At 48.5% G+C, this 25,936-nt stretch overlaps 1 protein-coding gene across 19 annotated transcripts in view; it reads left to right on the top strand.

Annotated features, from left to right (window-relative positions):
• Positions 1 to 25,936, top strand: part of LOC107150829 (BTG3 associated nuclear protein) — an 82,242-nt gene that overhangs the window by 20,040 nt on the left and 36,266 nt on the right. For 11 of the 19 annotated variants that reach the window (XM_048792525.1, XM_015495971.2, XM_048792529.1 and 8 more), the window contains 5 exons: positions 89 to 245; positions 5,017 to 5,108; positions 7,800 to 7,999; positions 20,262 to 20,378; positions 21,925 to 22,100. In XM_048792525.1, the coding sequence (XP_048648482.1) occupies positions 158 to 245; positions 5,017 to 5,108; positions 7,800 to 7,999; positions 20,262 to 20,378; positions 21,925 to 22,100 (673 nt within the window). In that variant the 5' untranslated portion in view covers positions 89 to 157. Of the gene's footprint in view, positions 1 to 88; positions 250 to 5,016; positions 5,109 to 7,799; positions 8,000 to 8,900; positions 9,008 to 20,261; positions 20,379 to 21,924; positions 22,101 to 25,936 lie in introns of those variants that run through there. The other 8 variants (XM_048792533.1, XM_048792532.1, XM_048792535.1 and 5 more) reach the window with 5 other exon arrangements.

The following is a 25,936-nucleotide window of genomic DNA, read 5'->3' as shown; positions in this document are numbered from 1 at the left end:
AGCTCCCCAGCACATGTGGTGGGAGTTTGTTGGCTTACATGTCATACACGTTAATGTTCCTCTCTGCTTTCTTGGTTTTGTTTTGTAGGTGACAGACACCCAGCGCCCTGTGAGCTGGACCCCTGCTTGCGGGCCGGCCCCTCTCTGCTCCTTCTGGATGATGTCAGAACAGGACCTAGCGGATGTGGTTCAAATCGCAGTGGAAGACCTGAGTCCTGATCATCCAGGTACAGAGCTGTGGGACAGTAGGTGAAATATTATTTTCTTTATTCCAGTAGTTTTCTTTCTTTTAAATTAAGCAGAGGCAACAGTGACGCATGCTGCATATGAGAATTCAAGTCATGGGGGCTGGGGCTGGGGCTGAGGCTCAGCGGTAGAGCGCTCACCTAGCACGTGTGAGGCACTGGGTTCAATCCTCAGCACCACATAAAAATAAATAAATAAAATAAAGATATTGTGTCCAACTACAACTAAAAAAAAAAAATTAAAAAAAGAGAGAATTCAAGTCATGGTGGGTGAACAGTCAGCCCTCCTTGACTTATTTGACCACTCTGGCCCCCAAGTCCCTTCCCAGATGTGCAACTGCCCAGCACCTGCCCTCTCTGCACATCCTGCCACCTGCGTGCACTCTCTGACAGGCATGTGGGTCCACCATGCGAGCCTGTGGCTCTTGTGTTCCACACCTTTCTATCTCCAACTTGCCCTGTGTAGAGGCTGATAGTTTGAGCGACTGTGGAAGCTGTGTGTTGGTGAGAGTGAGTGAGGCTGGTTCTTCTTTTATCAGCCACGTGGTGTTCTATGTGTGGACATCCCCTGGTGTGTTGAGCTCTGCCCTCTGGAGGGCCATTCCATGCTACTTGCTGCTTTTCTTTTGTGTACAGTCATGTAGGGAAGAACCCTGCACCTATGTCTTAGCAAATGTTTTTGTAGGGTAAGTTCCCAGAAGCAGGATTGCTGAATATGTTTAACTTTTTTTTGTTACCAGGTATTGAACCCAAGGGCACTACACCTCCAGCCCTTTTTATTTTTCATTCTGAGAGAGGGTCTTTCTAAGTCTCCCAGACTGGCCTGGAACTTACAGTCCTCCTGCCTCGGCCTCCCGAGTCACTGGGATCACAGAGTGTGCCCCTGTGTCTGGCTTGTATATGTTTAGTGCTTTGGTAACACACTGACAGATTTTCCAGAACAGCTTGACTGACTGTGCTGACAGTGCTTGAGCACTACCTTCCTCTTGTCTGCTAAGCAGGCACTTTCTTTATGATACTGTACTGTGAGGCCTCGCATAGAGGTGACCCTCAGCATTACAGGAGCCTCCTCTGAAGAAACTTTGCCTGTACTTACTCATGCTACAAGAGTTCTTAGTAGGCTGTAGACTTGTGTATTTGCAGCTTGGCTGGGCTCAGAGTGACAAGAGCACTATCACTGAGTGTCTTGGTTGCCTGGCCATTCTTCAGGAATGTTAGAACTCAGAGCAGTTTTAGTCTGTGAGAAAGAATGCTGTCTCACTTGCGTGGTGTTGAGGTGTAAATAGTTGGAGAAACTCTCTGGAAGTCACTGTGGTATGGAGGATCTCAAAGAGCAGAGCTGGGGGTGTGAGAGCAGCCGTGGGGTGCTGTTCCCCAGTCATTTGACTCATTACAAGATGCATCATCACTACACCTACCAGTTTTAGAAATGTCCATTCGTACCTGGCAGGTGAATGACTGTTTCTTTAGAAAACACATATACGTACTGCAGTGCTGTGAAGAAAAAGGTTCATCACCTGTTTTCAGCAGCTTTGAACATTAAAGTTCCGACAGTTCTGCCTCCCAGGTAATCTTTTTGTAGAATATGCCCAGAGAAGGCTGGGGACCCTTTCATCCTGATTGTGTCACATTCTTGTTCCTTAAATGATGGGAGGTGTAGTTCCTGGCCTGTTTGTGAAGCTCCTCCTGTGTGCAGAGGTCCTGCGGTCTGTCTGCACATGGAGCTTGCCACCTCTGGTCCAGAAGCACGTGCACACACCCTGCAAATGCCCTGAATCCCACGTCTGCATCCAGAGTAGGTTCATGGTTAAGATTCTCCCTCACCAAAAAAATGACATAGTGCTTAAGACATAGGCAGTCCAGTGTGAGCCCAGTTGGCAGGCAGGGTGGGCCGAGGCCTGTCCTGGGTGTGGCCAGTGGAGATGCTATGGGCATTGGAACCAGCTGTTGGAAGTGAGGAAGCAAGGATGAGTTCATATGGGAACCTGGGACTAGCCTGAGAGTGCTTGCATTGATTTAACTCACATGCCTGGGCCACACGCGTACCACTAACTTCCTTGAGACTAGGAAATGCAATCTAGAACATTCCCAGGAGTGAGAAGCAACGATCATACTGAAGAGCTTTGTGACTTTTCCATATTACCTTCTTATTACTTTTGAATGCCCCACAGTATATAAATACAAGTTGGATTGATTCGGCATCGGGCATGTGTATTAGTTTTTCTGATGCTGTGTAACATGACCAAAATGTGTGAAAGACAGTCAAGAAAGAAGAAGTAAGAATCTCTCAGAGTCCTGGCAGCCTAGCTGCTTTTAGATGGTGTGTATGTTTTCCCAGTTTTGTTTTTTTTTTCCAGTAATATTCAAGACAAAGATTTCTAGGTTCCTTTGATCTTGCATGAACCTACCACATATTGTATTTTACCTTTCTGAAAGTATGTAAGATTGTTGATTTCATCAGGCCTGTTGTTCCAGTTGATCCTGATGGCTTTAAAATGAACAAGGAGTCGTTTTGTTTAATACTGAAGGTAATGCATGCATAATTGTAAAGAGCAATGTGTGCAAAGATAGCAAAGTGCAGTGGAGAAAATAACTGCCACTTGCAGTCCCACTCCTGGTAGAAAGGTCCTGTGGGAACGCTGGCATGTGTACCTCTGTCTTCTCCAACTAGAACACTGCCTGTGACATACTGGCTTTGCTGACCTTTGCTTACAGCTGTGACGTACTCCATGTTACCAAGGGGCATGCATTCATTCTTAATTTCTTTAGTTAAAAAGAAACCAGCTGTGTCACCCCTGACAAGTCTCTGAACCTTTCTGGAATTTAGAAGGTTAAATAAAGATCACCAGGTTATCTCCATTCCCCCAGTTCTGGCATTGCTGCCAGTTTTCAAGTGAGAGTAAGGAGGCTTCAGCTAAGGTCCGAAGAACCCTGACTAACCAGGCACTCACCAGCACGGGCTTTCCTTTTTGCTTTGTTAAGTGAGAACTCTGCAAGGCTGGAGTTGTGTGCAGAAGCTGAGTGGGCGGCCAGTTCTGGGCTCCATGAGAGCTGGTCCTTGGCTCCAGACCCCTTGCTTCTGCACACTGCCCTGGCCCCAGGCCTGCTGGAGCCCGTGGCGCTTGAGTTCTGAGGGGGGTCATCTAGAGTGCATAGACCTGAAGGCACGGGTGCTCTCCCTGCTGTTGAGGTCTGGGAGGAGTACTCAGCATGTGTAGGGGGCAGTGGGACCGAGAGGCCTGTGCACTGTGTTCTGAACATACCCAGGCAGCGGCCCTGTGCAGAAAGTGCAGGGAGGAGTGGTCCATTACAGGGGTGGCTCTCTGACTGTTGGGGTCACAGTGTGAATGGCTGTGAGTTCCTGCTCTTCTGGGAATGGCTTTCTAAGCAAGGTGGCATCTGAGGGCTGGACAGGATAGCAGTGGGTGTCTGTGGTCAAGGGGGTTGGTGGTTGGTGGTAGTAGAGAGGTGGTTGGGGTCAGTCAGCGCCACTAGAACGAGGGCCAGTCTGTTCACCCACCTGACTGCACAGTGTGGCTGTGTTCCAAAGAGGGCGATGGTCTGCAAGCTGTGCACAGGTGGTTCCGTTTGTGAGCTTCAGACTTGTGGCCTTTGGCTGTCAGAAGTGCCACAGTAAGGGCTGGGGTTGTGGCTCATGGGGGAGTGCTTGCCAGGCATGTGTGAGGCCCTGGGTTGGGTCCTCAGCACCACATATAAATAAATAAAATAAAGGTCCATTGATAACTAAAAAAAGAAGTGCCACAGTAAATATGCTCACGTGTATGCATCTATGTACTTGTAATGTGTTTGTGGCGTGTTGCGTGTATGACATGTGTTCTTACATACTGGCACTCATTTCTATTCAGAGTGCATCAAAGACAGTAACCCGGAGCGCTGTCCCTGTATTGCTGAGATGAGGAGAGGTGCAGACAAAACTGCAATTAGGTGTCCTTGCCCCTTTTTCCTATGAGCACGTGTCGCATGTGAACCTGTAGAAAGAGGTCGGAGGAGTGCACCAGGGGTGCTGGGGGCTTCCAGCAGCACGTGCAGTGAAGTGAGCGAGTGCTCTTGGCATAAGGCCAATAAAATGTGCACTGTGAGCTTCCACCTGTGATTGCACAGTGTGAACGCTGAAGATTGAGTAGGTTTGGGAAGAGGACTGGAAGTGTGAGACAGATAGAAATGGGGTTTGCAGAAATGGAGCAGTGGTGGATGGTTTTGGCCTTTGCCTCTGTGGTTATCTGCAGTACTGTTTGTACTTGATTTTAGATGTGAGGAAGGCTGTTGGGGTGTGGTAGTAGGCCTGGAATTTGGGTTGACTTGCTTAGCCCCAGGGAGGCTGTGATGACCAGTTACTGGTGGTTTGCTCCTAGCTGCAGCCACACTGTGGAGGGGGGCTTCTGCATACGGCAGTGTGTTGAGGCTGAGCCGGTTTTTTGATTTGGAATTAGAGATATCTGACAAAACCTCATTTTAAGGTTGGAAAGAAATATAATTGAATGGTTTTAGCATGTCAGCATTCACACAGGTGCTCAGGGAGCACTGGCTGGGAGGCCTACAGTTGGGTGGCAGGGTCACCACAGGTTGGGATGGACCTGCCTAGGTGTCTTGAGTGTTCTTTGGGCTTAAGGAAGGCTCTGGGTAGTTGCCTGAGACTTTACATTGCACCAGTAAAATGTGAAGCTGTCAGTGCTGTGTACTGTCTTCATGTTAAAAGACCTCTAAAAAACTTTTCATGTTAAAGTGTCTGTGTCCGTCATTGATTTTTCAGTTGTCCTGGAGAATCATGTAGTGACAGATGAAGATGAACCTGCTTTGAAACGCCAGCGGCTAGAAATCAATTGCCAGGATCCCTCTATAAAGGTAAAAATATGCATATCTTTATGTGTATTGTGCCTAAGTGTTTTGTGCCATAATGGGGTGGCTTGAAACAACAGAAGTTTATTCTTTCATACTTCAGGAGGCTAGAAGTTCAAAATCAAGGTGTGGGCAGGGCCCCGCCCCCTTTTCCAGCTCTGGGAGGCTCCATTCTTGCCCACATCACTGCAGCCTCTGTCTAGGGCCCACCCTAATCTAGTCCAGGGTGGTTTCATCAATTTCATTACTTTTGCACAAACCCTTTTCCCAGTGAAGGCCGCATTCATGTGTTCTGGGAATTGGGACGTGCTGTTTCTGGGAATCATTATTCAGCCCACTACAGAAGAGCAGAGGCCATTTCTTAGTTGGAGAGAGTAACTGCTGTTAGACTGAGGCATCTTCCTGTGGATCCATAGGCCCGCTTTAGACGGGGGAAGATGACCAGTGCTGTGGCCGTGCTGCCCGTTGGTGACAGATGGCTTTTGTGTCTGTCATTGAAGTCCCCACATCCTGAAGTTGGAATTACTCAAGAAACTGTTTTTGGATCTTTGAATTTGCCTGTTTGGTTCCAGCATCTGCAGCGTCAGAGGCTTGTGTGAGGCTCTTTGAGAGCGGTGGATGTGGAAAGTGGTCCTGTTCACACACTGCCTCTACCCATGCTGTGTCTGTGTAGAAATGCTCCCTTCATTTTGTTACCAAGGAGTCTGAGCTTAAATGGATGGTTTAGACATACATTCACAGTGAAATTTCTACTTCAGACTGATGAATAGAGAAGATGGTTATGTTAGTAACACTGTATTATTTTAAAATAAAGGGTCTGGGGTTTAAGCGCAGTTTAATTTGTAACAAAAAACACGTTCATTGTCGATAATGTAGAAATGTTTAAAGTAAAAAGCAACGCAGGCCACCTCAGTTCTGGTGTGCCGCAGATAGGCCCTGGACAGGCAGGAGGCTGGGTCGTCCTTGGGCACTGCTGCACACGCATAGGCTGCTGTGTTGCTAAAAGCCCAGGCTGGCCCAGACAGGGCCCTGGGCTGTTAATGAGAAGTTTTGAGCTGTTTATGGCCACTATCGCTTCCATGTAAGAGATATATTTAAAAATACTCTTCCGTACTCTTTCTTCATTTTGTTCTTTGGTAAGTAGTTTTATTACTGTGTCGCAGTGATTTTTGCCAAAACCCCAGGCAGAATTATTTATAATTTAGAATTAAAAAAATGTGGCTTTACTATGTTGAAAGAATGGGAGGCAGGTATTTGATGTCTTCAAATTATAAAAAGAGTGGGGTTGCTTTTATCTCAAGGATTCAGCCACAGTTGGTGCCCATGATGATGCCTGTCTTCCCTCACACTGACATTGCTTCTGCATTGGTGATGGCGTGTTGCGGGTGGACCCTGATGCCCATGGCTTATTTCCTCTTGGATACTGCTTTAGCGCCTGCTCCAGTAGAGAGCAGTTGGCATTGTGTGGATTTAAACAGTTTCTAGGCCTTTTCCTTTGCACAGTGCACTCTTTTTTAGGTAGTGCTGGGGGTTGCACCAGGGCTTTACCCTTGCTAGGCAAGAGCTCTACTGCAGCCACAGCCTAGCTCCTGCACAGCGCACTCTTGAGTGGAGTCTTGCAGGGAGCGTGGCTGAGTGGAAGTGAGGTGTGTGGACGGCGGGAGCTCCTCACTTCCTGCACACCTGGGCAGGAGGCAGAGGCACATGCTCTTCAGAGCAGCTCAGCCTGTCGAAGGTGCTCTGTCAAGAGTGTTGGTTCTCTTCACCCAGGTTTGATATCAGGAGTGTGACACAGTGTCTGCTACTGCTATACTTTTGGTATTCTGTGATTGCCTCCAGCATGTGGGTCCTTCCACCTACCTGTGCCTCCAGGACCCACGTGCTGGAGGCAACCACTGCTGCTTCCTGGCCTATCTCCTCCCTTCCAGTGTGTCCACTTGGGCACTCAAGCCTTCAGTCACGGCCGACTAGGAGAGGAAAGAGACGAGACCATGTTCTTCTCATTCTTCGCTATTTTCAGTGTTGACCACTGGGGCCCTGCCACTAACCAGCACCTGAGCTCCAGTTTGGAGATCTCTGTTGCTGGTGGCTCCTAGCAGGGTGGCTGGTGGAGAGTAGAGTCCTCCTGCCTGTCCTGTTTCTAGCCTTTTTGGGTGTGGAGCCATGCAAGGTGGTGCTGACTCGTTGGTCTCAAGACATGTGGTGCTGCTTGTGCTGGCCACCAGGTGGCAGGCTTGCCGTTCCAAAATTTCACAGGAAGGTGGCGACTGGACTCACATCAGAGCACACGGCATCAGTCATCTTTTCAGGGCAGCTGGCATGATATGGGTATGCAGGGCTTGTGGTTTTGGGCCCTTCCGGATGTTAGATGCAATCTGTTTTCATTGTTAGCTTTCTGTGTGAACTTACTGAGTAATACAGTAACATGTTAAGGACCCCATAAGTTGTTTATTACATGGGTTTGTGCAAACTGAGAATTGCAACTGCACAAGGAGTAAAACCATGATCAGGAAGTCATGTTTCTGGTGCAGAAGACTGCACTTGTTACATGCTTCTGGAGTGTGCCTGTAAAGCCAGTCCCATTGTAGGGGTGGTCTGCCGGAACATTGCCATCCCGCAGTAGCGGTTTGGAGTTCTTAGAGCTGCCTTCTCATAGTTGAGGATATCCTTCCTAAAGTTTCTCTTCTTCACTTCCAGTCTTTCCTGTACTCCATAAACCAGACAATATGCTTACGGTTGGATAGTATTGAGGCCAAGCTGCAAGCCCTGGAAGCTACTTGCAAATCGTTGGAGGAGAAGCTGGATCTGGTCACCAACAAACAGCATAGCCCTATCCAGGTCCCCATGGTGGCGGGCTCTCCACTTGGCGCCACTCAGACCTGCAACAAAGTGCGATGGTAAGGACAGAGGAGCTTCGGGCCACTGTGGGAAAAACGCTCAGGTCCTTGCCCGGGCTCCGGTTGTTACTTCGTCTGCCATAGATACTGGGTATCTGAGTCCGTGGTTCCTAGCTGCTGATTTTACTTAGACCAAAACCAAATACAGGCTCCTTCTGGAGCTTTTCTTTCTGACATAAAGCTGATATATCTTTTCTGTGTACCTAACTACCAAATCTTTGCAAGTCTTTGCAGACGTACATTTCTATCTCTATCTGACTGGTCTTTTAGATATTTTTTTCTACAGAGTTTATGTTTATAAACTTTCCATTCAAATCTGTAGCTTTTATTGTGCCTGTTAGAAAATGTTTAGACCCTCATCTTAGAGACCTGTGAAGCAGTTGGTGCACTGTTTGTGTTGAAGCTCTGTGGGTAACTTGGTTGGATTGGAAAGATGTCTCAGGTCTTCCGCCTGCTTGTATTCTGCAGGCCCAGGCAGTGTGCCAGGAGGTGAGCTAAGATTCAGGCTCTGGGCATCAGTGACCATGAGTCCTGTTGGCATTGCTGCCCTTTCTCACAGCTGGCTAAGAAGAAGTCATGTTTGTGGCAGTGGGCAAGTTGTGTCTTTGTACTTGGTGAGGGCTTGGAATCCTCCTACTTAGGGCTGTTCTCTTGAGTCCATGGAAAGACAGCAGCCTCCTGCCCTGTGTTGATGGGTGACAGTGGGAACCTGACCTGGAAGGGCTGTAGTGGCCTTGATGATGGTGTGTCCAGTGGCTGCTATACCACCTTGCCCTTGTGTGCTGGTGGCCAGAGCAACATCAGGTGCTCTGTGGACTTCTGAGGGAGTGGAGGGGCCTGGGGATGCTCAGAGATGCTCAGGAAGGCCAGGGCTTCACCTGTCCTGGTGTGTTTGGGGCAGCTCTGAGGATACCTACTGGGCTGAGGATTCACGTGCTGCACTGCCTGGTGGCCCTGATCTGCAGCTGGCACTGAAGGAATCTTGGCCTCTCAGGTCCCAACTGCGAGGTGAGCATCATTGCTGGAGTTTCTCTGAGGTAGGTGGGGCAGAGCTCACCATGTTTTCTCCTCACAGACGCTGCTGGCACGCTGTCTCTCTTAGGCTTGCACACCTAAGGACCCAGTACCATTTTAGTACAATTTTTGGAATACCCCTGTATTCTAAAATGTGATGTGTAGGAAGTAAGAATTATAAATAAAAAATTAATAGACTGTCCTAAATGTAATGTGAAGGTGGAATAAAAGGACAGTTGTATATCATATAAAGAAACACATTTTGTGCCAAATGATCAGCCATGACGAGACCCTGTGCACTGCTGTTTGTGCTCATTTAGTGCAGATTGGCCCAGGGGCTATGCTGATGTTACAGATACCAGCTGGTGGGAGAATATTGCAGAATGGTGAGCAGGAAGTTTCAAATTAAAGGAAAGGATGATTTTCTTTTTAGACTTATAGTTGAGTTCCTGGAAAGTTCAAGTCATATTAAAACTGTGTAAAATGTTTTGTGTTGAATGGACCAAGACTCTGGGTTCAGAGTCAGAAGTGTGTGCTGTGCCCAGGTGGTGCTTGGGAAGGCTCCGTCAGGCAACTGTCCCTGTGCTGGAGTGCATCTCAGCCTCCTTGGCTCTTGCCAGGAAATCATGGCGGTGTCTCTCCCGTGGCTGCCACCTCGGCCTGCATCTCGTCACCTCTGCTCATTGCTCTAGGGTGAAACAGAAGGGTACAGCAGCCCCTGCCCTGAGAGCCTTGTGCGTTTGTTCCCAGGATGGCTGCCCCAGGCTTCCGTTGCTCCTGCTCTTGTGTTTGGGGCGGGCTGACCTCATGAGCCAGGGAGAGTGGTGTCAGATCTGTAACTGGAATCCCACCATCAGTGTTTGGTGGTGGTCTTGTCTGGGCTAGGGAGGGAGTTGACCCCATGTGAGGAGGAGCTTAGAGAAGGAGGAGCGCCAGCTGTGGCTCAGCTTTGAGCGCCTTGTTTAGGAGCTCCATCTTACTGGGCAAGGTGTGCAGGACTCTGGGTGTCACTGTCACCCTGCGTACTTGCTCAGCCAAGCCTTGCAGCTGCTTCTTGGTCTGGTTTATTCATATGCAAAACAAAGACAGGAAGTGACATCCAGGGTCCTGCAGGTGTGGTGGTGACCAGGTCCAGGCTCGCTGAGACTTTAGGATAGGTTAGAACCCCATCCCAGGACATAGTGAAAGTCACTAATGCGTAGACACGTTTCATCAAATGGGAGTTACATCGAAGATGTGGGCAGCAAAGTGTGGAAATGTCTCCCAAAGCAGGTAAAAATTGGTTGACCTTTGAGTAATAAGGTACTTCTATGAATTGTTTATTTCGGACCTCAGATATTTAAAGTGAAAGCAGTATATAGATCAGCTTGTCTTCTTTCTTTATTTATTTATGGTACTGGGGAGCAGTCAACCACTGAGCCACATCCCAGCCCTATTTTGTGTTTTATTTAGAGACAGAGTCTCACGGAGTTGCTCAGTGCCTCGCAGTTGCTGAGGCTGGCTTTGAACTCATGATCTTCCTGCCTCAGCCTCTGGAGCTGCTAGGATTACGGGCAAGTGCCACCTCGCCCAGCTAGCTTGTCTTAAGTCAAATGCTGTTAAAAACACCTATAATTCCTTGGGCCCACCGCTTGTTTGTGGTTTAGATTTACTGAGAACTGGGTGTGTTATCTCACAGATGAAGGCAGGTCCATGGGGATCTTTGAGATGTAAGGAGGCCTCTGGAGCTGCTTTAGCAGCTGTCCCCTGGGAGGCCACGAGTCCTTCATTTGCAGAGTGTGTATGTGGCCCAGACCCTACAGCCAGGAGCATGCACCACTGAGCCCTTTGCACACACAGGTTCACTCTGCTTGTTGGTAATTTCTAGTTAAAACTGGCCTGGACCAGTCTGCTATCAACAGAGTTATTTACTTACTCTTTTCCCTTCTTGGAATGCAGAGATGGTGGAGTACTGCCAGCCTTGGCTGGCATTTCAGATTCAGATTTTCAGATTCTACACCTGGATGAAATTCTTTAAATAAATTCAAGGAAAAAAAAAAAGAGAAGAAAAGTCCCGTTTTCTTTGAAGTTAGAGCTTAATCCTTGTAATCAACTTGTTTGTGAGGTTGGTTGGAATCTGATCCAGCAGTGGTGCTCCACTTGAGGATAAAGAAAATGGTCTTGGATTCTCTGAAGTGAGCATTCTTTTCCCCCTTCTGTTAACTTCTGTGAATTCATAGATTTTATGTCAGTGTGCCATAAATTCAGGTTTTGTGTGATTTCCATTCTGTGGGCAGAGACGTGAAGTTGTGACCTTGAAGCTGCTTGGAGGAGGGGAGGGAGCCGTGGATGCTGAGGTGCCGTGTGGAGAGCGAGGCTCAATGAGGCCCCCTCTCGTGCGCCGACAGGTGCTTTTCTACAGATGTGAAAATCGTTTTCCTGTACTTCTTTAGGGCTAGACACAGACATTTGCAGAAAGCCCGTTGTGGACGTCACAGCGAGCCTGGAGTGCTGGAGTGAGCGCAACTCGGGCCTGGGGCTGCGACAGCAGCTGCAACTCAGCTGGGCTGAGAGAGTCCCCTGGGCCTGTGGCATCCTGAGGAGCTGGCACCTTGGTGACTCTGTGCAGCTTGGCCCAGGTGTTTCCTTCCTCTTCCCTCCCTCCTGTCGCCCATTTTGCTGTGTTGCCCAGCTGACCTTGAACTCTAGACCCTAGTTCGCCTCCTGCCTCAGCCTTCCAAGTGCTGTCACTGTGGACACTGCCATGTCATCCACTCAAAGCCAGGGGCTTCTGCCGTGTGGGTTTTATTAACTGAGCACATTGACTTAAAAAGTTTGTGTTTTGTTATTTTTAAAAGGAATTTATTTTTTAAAATTAAAAAATCTTGTTTGTATTTCTACAATGTAAAAGCATTTGTAATAAATAAGAGGTTTCTGTACAGTGCTAGTCCTCAGAGTTTAAATAAAAGTGATTTAAAGTCTCTCTTTCAGAGAGATGAGTACCATGAAATTTATGGAAAGGGAATTGTTTTCTTTCTTTTCCTCAAAACTGACCATTGACCTGGAGTGATCAAGAACGATTTAAATTAAACGATTTAAACCTTCGGCATGCTGGTTGCTGATTCTATTTCCCAGAGGATCTTTTGTTCTACATGTGGATGGATGTTGGTGAATAGGCTTTTCTGTACACCCTCCCTAACCCCCACTCTCCCCTGTAGACATTTGGCTTCTTGGTAGAGCTCAGCTCATGCTGAGCATCACTGTTGTGGCCACTGGGCACTTGAGGGTCTTGGCTTGGGGACACTGCCTGTTCCCATGATGGGGCCGTCGATATTCTTGGTTCACAGTCAAGCATTTCATGGGCTTTAGGATGTGGCAAACTCAAGGCAGGGCTGAGTGAATTGGGAGAAATGGTTTGATCTTGGTCGTGACAGATTTGTTTAAACCTTTCTTATCTAATTTTGAATTTCGGATGTTTCTGTTTGATTTTATGATTCCTTTTCCTGGACTACACTCTCTTGCACAGCTGTACACTTTGGTGGCCTGATTGTGATCTCCTGTGCATGTCAGAGCTGGGTGCTTGCCCAAGGAAGCATGAGGTCCACATGCATGCACCCTAGTGGATCAGTGACATGGTCAGATGACAGAGGCCATCTAACAGCTAGGGCTGATAGTCACCGTGGGCAGACATCTCAGCAGAGTGTGTGCGTTCCCACGATCTGCAGCTCTTCTCTAGTGTCAGCATCTCTCATAACTCGTGGATGGGACCGTGTTGACTAGATCATTCTGGAAAGAACTGCCATCCCGAGAGTTGAGACCTCTGGGTCATGAACCTGTCGAACCACTTCATTTATTCAACTCATTAATTTCTTTCAGCAGTATTTTTACAATTTTCAGAGTATAGCAACTGCAAATATATCATTAAATTTGTCTTCACATACTTTATACATGTAGATTCTATGTTTTAAATTTCAATCTCTACTTGTTCAGATTTTTTTTCTTTAGCTTTTGTTGGGGTTCCAGTGCTTGGGATCAAATTCGGGACCTCAAGCATGCTAGACAGGTGCTTTACCACTGAGCCACACTCCAGCTCCCAAATTCACTTACTCCAGTGGCTTTTCTGTAGGATTAAAAAAAAAAAAAAGGTGCATAACTTTGTATTTATCCTTTCTTTCAAATTTCTGTACCTTTCTTTACTGCATGGACTGTGTCTCCATGTTGTGCTGTCCCTGTCCCCTTGCTCTGATTCGGGGATGAAGCCTCCAGCCTTTAGCCATCATGTGTGGCAGCAGCTGCACGTGTTCCTGGTACTCTTTCCTAGGATATGGTTCCCCTCCTTCTCCCTGTTCTGTGGAGCTCCTGTGTGAACAGGCACTGGGTCTCCCCGTGCTGAATGCTTCTACCTGAGATGAGCCAACGAGGTGAACTCTCCTGCTGGTTCCCAGGTGAAGCCAGCCTTGCGTGTCCGTGATGGTGACCTGACCTGAGCACAGTGTGCCGCCTCTTTTGTGTGCTACTAGGTTGACTTGCTGTAATTAGTGGGGGCTTTTCTCATCCATGCTCAGGGGGCACGTTAGTCTGTAATTGCCTTTTTTTGATGTTATATTAGTCTGTGTTATTAGAATGATGCTGATCTCAAAAGTGAGATGGGAAGTTGCTTCTCATTGTGCTTCTGTAGGTTCAGCTTTGGTTTTCCTTAAATAATTGATAGAATTTGCCAAAGACCCTCCTGGGCCCTAGGCTTGAAATCATGAATTCAGTTTCTTATAAATATAGGACTTCAAAAAATATGGAACTTCTTGGGTTTGTGTTGTGTGATTTTCCTTTTCATCTAAATGCAGAATTAAATAGCTTAATCTTGATCACAGTGTTTCCACGGTGTCTGAAATGTGTGTAGGTCCACGTGGCATTGAGACACCATGTTTCTGTGGGCTCTTCTGGTCTGCAGCAGCTTCTCAGACTGCCCTTGATTTTGATGGCTTTTTGAGAAATACTGATTAGGTGCTTTGCAGGATGTCTGTCCACTGGCATTTGTCTTCTCCTTTCCTCCTGATCTCATGGGGATGGTGGATGTTGGAGGACCGCTCCAGAGGTGAAGTGCCCTTCCCTCATCCCATCAAGGTCCACACCATCTGCAGGACTTGTCCATGGCTGGTGTTGGTGCAGATTGCCTGGGTGAAGAGTGTTTGCCAGACTTGCCCCGAGGAGGGGAGTGCCTCTCTCCTCCCTGCCATGCTTCCTGGAGGAGGTTGCTGTGCCCAGCTTCCACTTAAGGAGTGGGGCACTGTTCTCACTTCCCAAGGTGGGCCTGTCTTCACGAGGCGGTTGTCTCAACTCTCCTGTTTATTTGTCTAGCTGGTTACTCACATCAGTGTGGACTCATGGGTATTTATTAAAGTAGGTGGAATCAGTGTGACTTTATTTCTTCACTCTGTTGTCCAGCTCTGGCCATTGGTGCTCTCTCTGTTGGCTCTGGTGTCCTGTGGCCTGCCCCTGTCATGGTGGACTTCTTGGTTTGAGCACTTTCTTCCTTACCAGGTGTGGCTAGGTGCTTCCCTAGGCTCATCCCAGGCGAGAATTGGCCATTTTCCTTATAACCTTATATTGGGAAAAGGTGATAGAGACCCGGATCTTGGATAAGGCGTCTGGAGAGGTGGAGGGTCCTGGCGCAGGTCCATTGTCCACGGGCTTATAGTCAAGTCTTCTCTTACATGTGGTCAGAGTGCTGGTGTCCACCTGAGTTAGTCTCCCGTTCTTGTTTGCTTTCTTATCAGAAGTACATTACCCACTGACTCACTGTCCTGATTTGGGGCTCTTGGTTTTGGGATTCAGAATTCTGTGGTGTGCAGTGTGACTTCTGAGGAGCCAGGTCTTGAGCCTTCTAGAGCTGCTTGGCTCTGGAAGCTCCTTTCCTCCCCTGCAGCCAGTTTTTGAGGTGGGTTGCACCCGGCTCTTCCCATTTCTATGGAGCACTTGGCTGTTGGGATCGTTTAATGCTGTGCTTTGCTTATCTTGTTGTATATTGGAAAGGAATTTTTAATGCTAACTTATCCTTGAGTATTTATTTTGGGATTTTAGCTTTTATGAATTTTTAATCTTTAACCAGTGAGCAATAGCAATAAACCTTTTAGGACAAGTTTTTGCCCCAGCTTGGCTAATTGGACGCTTTTTGTGTTGACTGGGTGGCAGGAGCTGTTAGGATGTGGGCTGGCAAGGTGGTCATGCCTCTGGCTGTGCCCTTGTGGGCTGGGTGGATGTGGCCTTGGAGGCATAGCTGCCCATGGGGTCTCCATGCCCGGGGCCTTTCCGTTCTTTGGCCATGCCAGCCCTGGCCTCAGGCTCTGGGAGGGGAGGGCTGGAGCTGGTATGATTCTCCGCTCACAGTCCAGCGGTGAGCCCTGGTCGCAGGGCTGCTTTTGCAGGTGAGGGGGCCAGGAAGTGTAGTCTGGCTGCACAGTGCTCCTGGGACAGTGCTGCTTGTGGAAGGGCAAGTGGGGGCTTGTGGATGCCCCAGCCTGCCTGCCACACTGGGGCTGGAGGACTTGGGGGTGTCTGGCTTCATTGTTTTCTGTGGTCCCTCCATTCCCCTCCTCCTGCTGAAACTAAGCCTGGAAAAGAAGTGCAGGAGCCCACAGCATGATCTTACTTTCTGCCACCCCGTTTTTTTCCTGGTCCTGGGGATGGCACCCAGGGTGCTCTGTCACTGAGCTACACTCCCAGTGCTTTTATTTTTTTTAATTTTTATTTATTTATTTTTTTTAGAGAGAGAGAGAGAATTTTAATATTTATTTTTTAGTATTTGGCGGACACAACCTCTTTGTCTGTATGTGGTGCTGAGGATCGAACCCGGGCCGCCCGCATGCCAGGCGAGCGCGCTACCGCTTGAGCCACATCCCCAGCCCTTTTTTTTATTTTTAGACAGTTGCAGAGGCTGGCCTTGAACTTAGGTTCCCCTGCCTCAGTCTCCTGAGCAGTTGGGATGACAGGTGTGTGTGCTGGCCTGACCTGGGTTCTTGTACCTTATGCAGGAGCATAAATGTGAAAACGCATAGGAGAATGTGTACTGTCTGGAGTTTTAAAAGAAATCTGTCAACTTGTCTTATAATTAGAAAGCAGAAAAATTATTTGAATTCTTGAGTGTTAGCTTGCTTCTGAGACATTTTTTCCTTTGAGATAATTCACAAAAACAGAAAATTAATATAATACAGATTTCCCAAACTGAACTCGGTGCGTAGTTAACATGAGTTGCAAAAGGAATGCTGACCTGCACCAGCATAGGATGACACACCATGCTGGTGCAGGTCAGCATCCCTTTTGCAGCTCAGTCTTCAAGTGTTTGCTCAGTATTCAGATTAGTTTCTCTTGCCTCCCACAGAAGACAGAGTGGGCCACTGTGTGGTCAGCAGTGCCAGGTGGCCTGGCTCCCAAAGTGGGGATGGGACAGTATTGGTCAGCGGCTGTGCAGCTTGCTAAGTTGCTGAGGGAGGCCCTGAACTGAGGGCACACGTGGTTTGGGTTTGTGGGGGCCGCCTGGAGTGCAGCCCTGAGTCCTTGTCTGCACGTGACCATGGCATGTGTGGTGTTCCAAGCTTTCCACTACAAACAACTGATTGGTAGTGGCCTTTTGTATTAAAATGTGGCAAATACAAATTCATGAGAAGTACTTTAAATACTATATTTTTCAGGGAGAGGATATTTTTTAAAAATTTTGTTTAGTTGTTGATGGCCTTTTATTTTTATTTATTTACCTGCGGTGCTAGGGATTGAACCCAGTGCCTCACACATACTAGGCAAGTGCTCTGCCACTGAGCCACAGCCCTAGCCCAGAAGAGGGTACTTTTGTGTCTTGATTTTGGTAGGCTTTTTTTTTTTTTTTTTCTTGCATGTACTTGAACAAAGCCTGAGATGGCCCTTGTTTGGGTGGATGATGAGCCAAGGGAGAGAAGAGTCAATTTTCTATAATAGTAGACGTGGGCCTGCTCTGGCTGGGCTCAAGGACCAGCTGCATGAGCCGTGGAGCCAGGGGAGCTCGCCTCTGGAAAGCGCTCCTTGAGTCCGTGCGGCGATGCCCCAGTGTTCTCAAGGTCCGTGGATGTCTTTGAACCAAGCAGACGAAGGTCTCCTGCACATGGCAGACCCACGCCTTGTAAGTAAACTGCTCAGCAGAAAAGGTGCAAGTCCAGAGGAAGCCCGGAGAGCACAGTGAACCTCCAAATGGTGCCACGTGTACACGTGCATAGTTTTGCTGTTTAGCTTTTTTAAAAATTTTGTTTTTAATTAATAATTAAGTAATTTTGTGGTACTAGGGATTGAACCCAGGGGTACTCTACCACTGAGCTACACCCCAGCCCTTTTTATTTTTATTTTTGAGGCAGGGACTTGCTAAGTTGCTGAGGCTGGCCTTGAACTTGCAATCTTCCTGCCTCCGCCTCCCAAATTGCTGGGATCACAAGTGTGCACCACTGTGTATGGCTGTTGTTCAGATTTTAAAACAGTCACCCATCAGAATTACCCGGGGGACTTGTAAAAGTGAGAAAAGGCCCCAATCTCTCTTTGGGGGATTCCAACTTCCCTAGAAAGTTCTGGTGTGTAGGAAGCAGTGCTCGGTAGCTTGCTCTGTGGATTTTGTTTCAGGAAGTCTACTCTGTGTGTCACAGAAGCATTTGGGCTCTGGTCCAACCTTGCGGTGCTTCCGTGTGGTTACACAGATGTGTGCCTGGGGTCAAGCTGCCCAGAGCCAGAGGCACACCCCGACACACACAGGTGCAGAAAATGGTGAAGTCCAGGCAGGGGCTCTGGTCTCACCCCAGGGTTATTTCCTATGGTTGTTACCGTGGCACAGATGACACACGTGTCACCACTGGGGGATGCTGGGGAATGGTTCACAGGACTCAATGTGCTGTTTTTCTGCAACTTTCTGTGAATCTGTAATTATTTAAAACATGTGTCAGGGCTCAATCAGAGAGGCAAAACCAGTTGGGGGCATGCATGTGTACGTGTGTGTGTGTGTGTGTGAGAGAGAGAGAGAGAGAGAGAGAGAGAGAGAGAGAGAAAGAGAACTCTAAAGCCACAAGGGATTTATTTCAAGCAACTGCCCACACAGTTGTGGGCTGCTGAGCAGGTGTGGAGTCTGTGGATGGGTGGGGAAGGCATAGCAGTCTGGGCCTGCAGGCAGGAGCTGTTTGGAGGCAGGCTGGGGGGTACACAGACCTCTGAAGGGACCACCCGGGATGATCTCTCCTTTGGTGGACTGGGGTGGACCAGTGAGGACTTTAATCCTGTTTGCAAAATCCCTTTCCATCCCAGGCATCCCAGAAGTAGTGAGTGAAAAAGAGGAAACACGGCTTGTGGCCAGCCTGTGGCTTGGAGAGAAAGCATGGGCATGTTCAGAATGTCAGACCCTCCAGGAAAGTTCATCATTTTCACCCCGGTTTCTGGGAAAGGCTTCCAGCGCACATACGTGCACATCTACGTTTATTTGTGCATTTTTGGCACTTAATATTATTGTGATACTTTTCTCATATCATCCCTTAGATAACTACTACTTTTTTGTGTGATTCTAGGCATGGAATCGAGGGCCCTGTGTGTGCCAGGCAACTGCTCTTCCATGTGATATGGAAGTTCCATAGCTTAGCTTTTGAAAAATGGAATATTCTTTGTACTAAATATTCTTTGATACAATTCAAAGTTGATAGGCTTGCATAAATATCAAACCCATAGAAGCCATTTTAGTCCCTTGATTGGCACATATGAGATTGTTGGAGGCTGAACCTGGCTGCAGTGATCAGATAGTCAGAGTCTCCTGGAGGGTGAGGCAGCTCAGCGGCAGAGCACTTGCCTAGCACACACCTGGCCCTGAGTTCCATTCCCAGCACTGCAAAAAAGGAAGGAAAAATTACCTGGTTCCTTAAAAAAAAAAAAAAAAAAAAAAAAAAAAAAAANTGGCATGTGTGGTGTTCCAAGCTTTCCACTACAAACAACTGATTGGTAGTGGCCTTTTGTATTAAAATGTGGCAAATACAAATTCATGAGAAGTACTTTAAATACTATATTTTTCAGGGAGAGGATATTTTTTAAAAATTTTGTTTAGTTGTTGATGGACCTTTATTTGTTTATCTTTCTGTCTGTCTATCTATGTATCTATGGTGCTGAGGACTGAACCCAGTGCTTCATATGTGCTAGGCAAGGGCTGTGCCACTGAGCCACAACCCCAGCCCTACCCGGTTCCTTTTGATACCTGACTGGTGGATAATTCATCATGGTTTGGTGGGTTACTTTAGGTGTTACCAAAGAACAAGTAGAATGATCGAAAGATAATAATACCTTTTAATGATGTTCCGTCTTGGAAAACCAGCTGTGGTCCTGTGACAGACTGGGGGCCTACTGAGGTGCTGTTTTTGTACCTGAGGCGGGTGGTTCAGTCATATGGCTGTGACGCCAGGCTGATTTCATGTGTGCCAATCACAGATGAACAGTCTTTTTTCCCAGGAAAGGATGTTTTATTCACTGGTAGTATGACTTTGTATTTTTAGTGCTAGTTCTTTTTGCTTCCCAACAGATCACAGCAAGGCATACTTTAGAAAATTTCTTGTGACCATAAAGTGCTAAGGGTTGAAAAATCAATGATTGAAAATACAAATGAGATTGTGCCTCAGGAGTCAGTTGCACGCCTGTAGTGCTTCCTCCAGGGTGTTGCTGGCTCTGGTGGCTTCTGGGTTGTGGCCATTGACCTTTCCTAGAATCTTTCTTCTTCAGAGCACAGTCCAAGGCCCCGTGGCTGTGGCCTGTGTGCTTTCCAGGAGAGCCCGCAGCTAGCACACACTGTGTGTCTTTTGGCCATCTGATGCGACGGCTGCCCCTGGCTCCCTAGTGCTGGTGTGTGCAGTGACGCCGGTCTACATCGACATCAGCTGGAATGGGTCGGGAAAGGCAGGCTGGTTTTCACAGTGTGACACTCATGCTGGACAACTCGCGGTGCCAACTCGCGGTGCCTCCGCCTGTTGTGCACAGACTATTTAAGTGCCCTCTGCCCAGCTGTCCCGCAGAATGTACCTGTGAGTTAGGAAGGTAAACTCTTAGTTAAGAAGCTCCCTTTGAGTTTATTCTTAGCTAGTGCAAATTAATTGATGCCTGCCTGGGACCACCTCCTTCCCTCCCTCTTCCCTCGAGCAGGCACTGGGAGCTGACTGTATTGAATGACTCTGATGTGCTGACAATGAATGTTGTTGTTTTAAGGTCTTCTTTTTCTTGTGATTCTTTTGTTCCGTAGCGTCGTCCCCCAGACTACAGTAATACTCAACAATGATCGGCAGAACGCCATTGTAGCCAAGATGGAAGACCCCTTGAGCAACAGGGCACCGGATTCCCTGGAAAATATCATTAGCAAGTCAGTAGCCACGCACCACCCCACCTTTCCCTGCCTCTGTGATGAGAATAAGTCAATGTCCCCAGCCAGGGCACGGTTGAAATATGTGGTCCTTCTCTGTTCACGGGTGATCCTGGCAGGCACAACTTGGTTCTGTGCAGTCAGGAGGGCCAGTACAGCGCTCAGTGTGGGAGTGGGGGTAGGCCAAGAGACCACACCCTGATTCACAGCCACACAGTGAGGGGCCAAGGGACGTCTATGTTGGAGCTGATGCGTGATGGAGGGGGATGGCAGTGTGTTTTCACAGTGGTCAGTTGGTCATTCTGTCTGTCCCTATAAGCAGCATGTCAGGCAACCAGACACCTCTCTTGAGTTGGCTGAATGAGATGGGCATGTTGAGTTTCTGGCTTTTTCTTGCACCCTTTTCTTTTGAGACACATTGAGTGGAAGTATGGTGGAGTGGGAGTGGACAGAGAGCACTGGTGCCCACCCAGGGGTGGCTGGAGCCACCACAGGTGCCCTCTGCCCAATGCTCTGAGCTGTGCACATCCCTGTGAGGGTCATTGTTGCTTTTCGTTTCCATCTGTGTCTTCACAACGTTCTGTTTTGCTTTTTCTCAGTCTCTTCTGCAGATTGTTGCTCCTCTAGGTTTGTCCCGGTTCCTCGTTGTCTTGGTCCAGCCCTGTAGGAAGCAGCTGCAGTCTCTGGGTGGGCGGTGGGTTGCCCCAAGGCCAGCCAGGCTGCTGGGCCGAGTCCAGCCGGTCGGTCTGAGTGGAGGAGCCACTTTAGGAAGCGTGATGGGCAGCTCCCCCCTCCGAGGACAGCTAGGACCTTAAACGCCTTTTTTGACTTTGTAACAGGGAACTAGTGCTTCCTTTTCCTCTGGGTGCTGAGCAGGCCACGGTCAGGGATGATGACCATTTAGAAGGCAGGTCATCAGTAGTCCTTAGAGTGCTCTCTGCAGCTGGCCCTGCTGTGTTGGCAGGACTTCATTGCTGCATGCCACCAGCCCTTGTGATGAGAGTAGCTCTCAGGGAACTCCTGGGATTCGAAACTGGCCTTAGAAACCCACACCATGGTTTGTCCGTGGGAATAACTGGGAGTGTGATTGCGGTTTTGGAGGCTGAGTCACCTCTCGGATGTCTGAGCGGAGGGATGGGCTATCTGGAGCTCTGGGCTCCCTTCCTCTTCATTTTGTCTTTCCTCCAACACAGCCCTAAAAATGACTCTTACTCAAGCCAGCATTTCATAGCATAGCCTCTCCACCCAGAAAGCCGCGTTCCAGGCCCAAGTCACAGTGAGTCTCGATCCACCTCTCTTGTGGTGTAAATATTTTCTTTAAACCTTCATTTTATTTCGTACCATTTCTTTCAGCCCCAGACCGTTTCTCCATTAAATTGCTATTAGTCTTCGTAGAAAAGCTGTGTGGGGAGACATTGGTCCATTGGTCCATGCTCAGTCAGATGCTGTGGTCACCGGGAAGAGGACTGTCCAGTGAGTCAGGGCTGACCTCGGCGTGTTGCCCAAGTCACTCTCACCACAGGCTGCTGTGCTTGCTTCCCGCCAGCGCTGTTCCCGGGCGGCGGCAGAACACCATCGTGGTGAAGGTGCCGGGACAGGACGACAGCCACTATGAGGACGGGGAGAGCGGCTCGGAGGCCAGCGACTCTGTGTCCAGCTGCGGCCAGCCGGGGAGCCAGAGCATCGGGAGCAACGTCACCCTCATCACCTTGAACTCGGAAGGTGTGTCCCTAGGGCTGCTTTCCTGCTTGGCCAGCACAGTGATTGTGACAGCCTTGTTTTCATCATTTTAGGAAAGAAGTACACACTTATTGTCTTTAAGAAAAGTGAAATGATGTAGAAATAAAGGTGAAGTGCAGTAGCTTGGAACTGGGTGGTGGTGCACGCTCCAGGAGGCCGCGGAGGCCGAGGCAGAGGGATGACAGTTCAGAAGTCCGCGAGGCCCTAAACAGCTCGGTGGGAGCCTGCTCAAATAACAGTACACGGCCTGGGATGTGCTGCATGGTCAGGTGACCCTGGGCTCGGTCCCTGGTGTGGGGTCCTTCTGTGTCCGCGTGTACACCTGATGACTTTGCAGCTCACCTTTCACTGTTTTCTAGAGTAGGCTCTTTCCACGTTGATACAGACGTCACTTCCAGGTCATGCATTTAGCAACTTTCTGATGCTCCCTGCTGGTGGCAGTCCTGTCCTGTCCTCGTTCCTTGGCAGCCGCAGGCTCGCACTCTCTGCACCGCAGCTGGACGTGGACCCCGAGGTGCTGGGCTGAGAGATGCTGTTTGTTCTAGTTATGGCACACGCTGCCGCTCCTGACCGGGGTCTGCACGGACGGGTGGGAAGGCTGGTAGCTGGGTCTGTCTGTGTTCCCTGGACTCCTGCCCAGGGCTTCTGGGAGCCCCAAGGTGGGGATGGTCCTTCTCTCCTGAGGGGTCCGAGGTACCCTCTTGCCTGTCTCTTGGCCTGTGGAAACAGCCCCATGTGCCTTTGAAAGGCTTCATGTCACCTGGAGTCCTCATGTGCTCTTGTGACTAACTTTGTAGCCACCATAAGTGACATTGTTACCACAGCATGAACAACATGCACAAAGCCCTAGATTTGACCCCAGCACTGCAGCAGAACAACACAGAGCGACAACACGGGGAGAACGGCAAGAACCAGGCCGACTCCGCTGTGTCTGCAGAGCTCTGAGGCTGGGTTTCATTTACCAGGGAGGTTTTCCTGCTTCCCCATCTCAGTTATTGGTTTTTTCCTATAAACAGGATGTAGGTTTGTCAGCTTAACAAAGAGTTTTCTGTTAGAGAAACTGGTTACCGTGGCTGAAACACTCGATTAAATGTTTTTTCAGAAATTGCTTTTACTTCTACTAAATTGCTAGGAGTTAGATGGCAGAACAGTGAGGAAAAAAGAGGTAACCTTTTAAAAAAAGCTTGTATACCATAAAGTCGACTGTGTTAAAGCATCCATTTCAGTGGTTGTGACACTTGCTCTGGAATGCCCCCCACGGGCACCTGTGGAAGTCTTGGTTGGGGTCTGCAGTGTTATTGGGAGGTGTGGAGCCTTTAAGAGGAGGGTCCTAGTGGGAGGATGTTAGGTCATGGGGTATGCCCATGAAAGGACTGGGCTCTCTTTGCTTCCTGGAGGGCCACCCTGAGGTGAGCCGGCCTCCTCTGCCTGTGCTCCCTCCATGACATGCTGTGCTATCTCAGGACCAAAGCCAGGGGGCCAGGTGACCATGGACTAAACCCTTTGAAACCCTGAGCCAGAATAAATCTTTCCTCCTCAGTTGTCTTACCTTGTGTACGTGTGACAGGGACAGAGGTGGCTGATTTCATGGTGGCTAGTGTATTCATAAGGATACAACCATCACCTTTATCTAATTGTAGAACTGTTTTTTGTGGGGTGGGTGCCAGGGATTGAACTCAGGGGCACTCGACCACTGAGCCACCCCTCAGCCCTATTTTGTATTTTATTTAGAGATGGTCTCACTGAATTGCTCAGCGCCTTGCTTTTGCTGAGGCTGGCTTTGAACTCCATCCTCCTGCCTCAGCCTCCTAGTTGCTGGGATTATAGGCATGTGCCACCGGTCCCAGCTAGAATGTTTTTATCTCTGAAAGAAACCCTCCCCCTGTAGCAGTGACTCCCCCTCCACCCTCGCCCTTCCAGCCCACCTCTGTCTCAAGGGGCTTGCCTGCTGTGTACATTTCACTAAATGGACTCCCTGTCCAGGTGGTGGCCTGCAGCAGTAGCTGCATAGTATTGTAGCATTCGTAGCTGAATAGCATTGTCCTTTGTCAGTTGATGGGCATTTGAGTTACTTCCACTTTGTGGCTGCTGTAAATTATGCTTTACGTATTTACATATGGGTGAACCGCCAGGTGAGGGCAACTGGCTCCTTTACACCAAGTGTGAGGAGAAGAGGGTGCAGCCGATTCCCTCCTCGTGGAACCCTGTGAGGCTCACTGCAGGACCGCAGGGGAGATGGGTTGCTCTCCTCCTCCACGTGGATTTTGCGCAGTTGGTCTGGTTAGCCACGTAGGCCTTGGGTTCAGTTAGTGTAAACCACTCCAGCTAAAGAGCAAAACATCCCTGGGAGTCTTGAAAACAAAAATTCCCCCTTACAAATTTTTGTCTGAGTGTGGTTGGTCAGCGTCGCACGTGTCTGCTGGGGAAGCGCTGCCTGGCGCTGAGAGGAAGGTGGGGAGCACTGGTGTCTGGACAGGTGCTGTTCACCTCCTAGGGAAAGCGCGGGTTTCTTTACGTCTGAGTTCAGGTTCTTTAAATACGAGATGCCACTCCAGGTAAGACATATGTCTTTATTTGATTTTTTATTTTTAAGACATGCTTCTTAGCAGAGGCTTTGAGCACAGTGTTAAGACCACGTGGAAAGCTGACTGTTTCTGCCACAGGGATCTTGAGCTGTAGCACAGGGTGTTAGGATCAGACTAGAGACATTTTTCCAGTTTAAGATTTTACTTTGTTTTGAAGAAAGGTCAGAGTTCAGATAGTTCCACCTTCTCAGCCATCACAAGAGGACACGGATGGGTCTGTTGCTGCTCTCTGGGGGATGGACACGCCCGCAGCATGTCATGTCTGCAGCATGTCATGTCCGGAAGGACACGTCTGCAGCATGTCCTGTTGGGAACTCGGCTAGCTGAGCCGCCATGTTGGTTCAGTGGTTTGGTGAAGGCTGTTTGGAGACGGAGGGTCCTCTTTAAGTGATTGCTGTGTCTGTAAATCCTGGAAGAGCAGCCAGTCCTGAAGGTCTCTTTCATCAACTCACTGTTGAGGGCAGTGGTGTCCCTGACCTTCAGTAGGACTTGTGCGTGCTGGGACACAGATTAGCTGCCCAGTACGGGTGCTGCCCTGGCTGGAGCAGCTGCTGGGCAGGGAGCATCAGGGCAGCAGGTGCCTGTTGGAGAAGCAGTACACATGCGGGGTGCTCTTGGGTAGTAGGCTTGTCTTTGGAGTGTTTCTGTGGTCCCTGGTAAGAGCCAAGAGCTACAAGTGTACAGATTGTTTTTGTCGTCTTGTGTAAATATTTAAGTGTCTGAAGTCTACAGAATCATGAATTTCAAAGCAGTTTTCTTTTTTTAATTTTTAGTTGTAGATGGACACAATACCTTTATTTTATTTATTTTTATGTGGTGCTGAGGATCGAACCCAGTGCCTCACAGATGCTAGGCAAGTGCTCTACCACTGAGCTACAGCCCCAACCCCTCAAAGCAGTGTTTACTTAAGAATTCCAAATGCCATTTTACATCACGCTTGGAGTCAGTTTATTATACTGCAAAGGTGACAGCTCAAGTTTTATCCTACTTTTTTAACTTTTGTTGATGATGTAAACTTCATTTGAATGAGAAAAAAGGTAACTCTTAATTGTTCAAAGCACTGACCACTAAACTCAGTTCTTGAGTTTATCTTCCACTGGTGCTTTGGGTCCTGGTGCACTCCTGTCATTGAGCACTGGAAGTGTGGGCAGATGGAGTTAGAGAAGCAAATTAGCTAAAATGCACAAAATTAAGGAATTCAGTTAGGTTTCTAATAAAGCACTTTAATTCCCG

Source organism: Marmota marmota, unplaced genomic scaffold (assembly GCF_001458135.2).
Source record: "Marmota marmota marmota unplaced genomic scaffold, marMar, whole genome shotgun sequence".
In the NCBI taxonomy this organism is placed as follows: Eukaryota; Metazoa; Chordata; class Mammalia; order Rodentia; family Sciuridae; genus Marmota; species Marmota marmota.
Note: the sequence above shows the minus strand (reverse complement) of the source record. Positions and strands in the feature narration are given on the sequence as shown.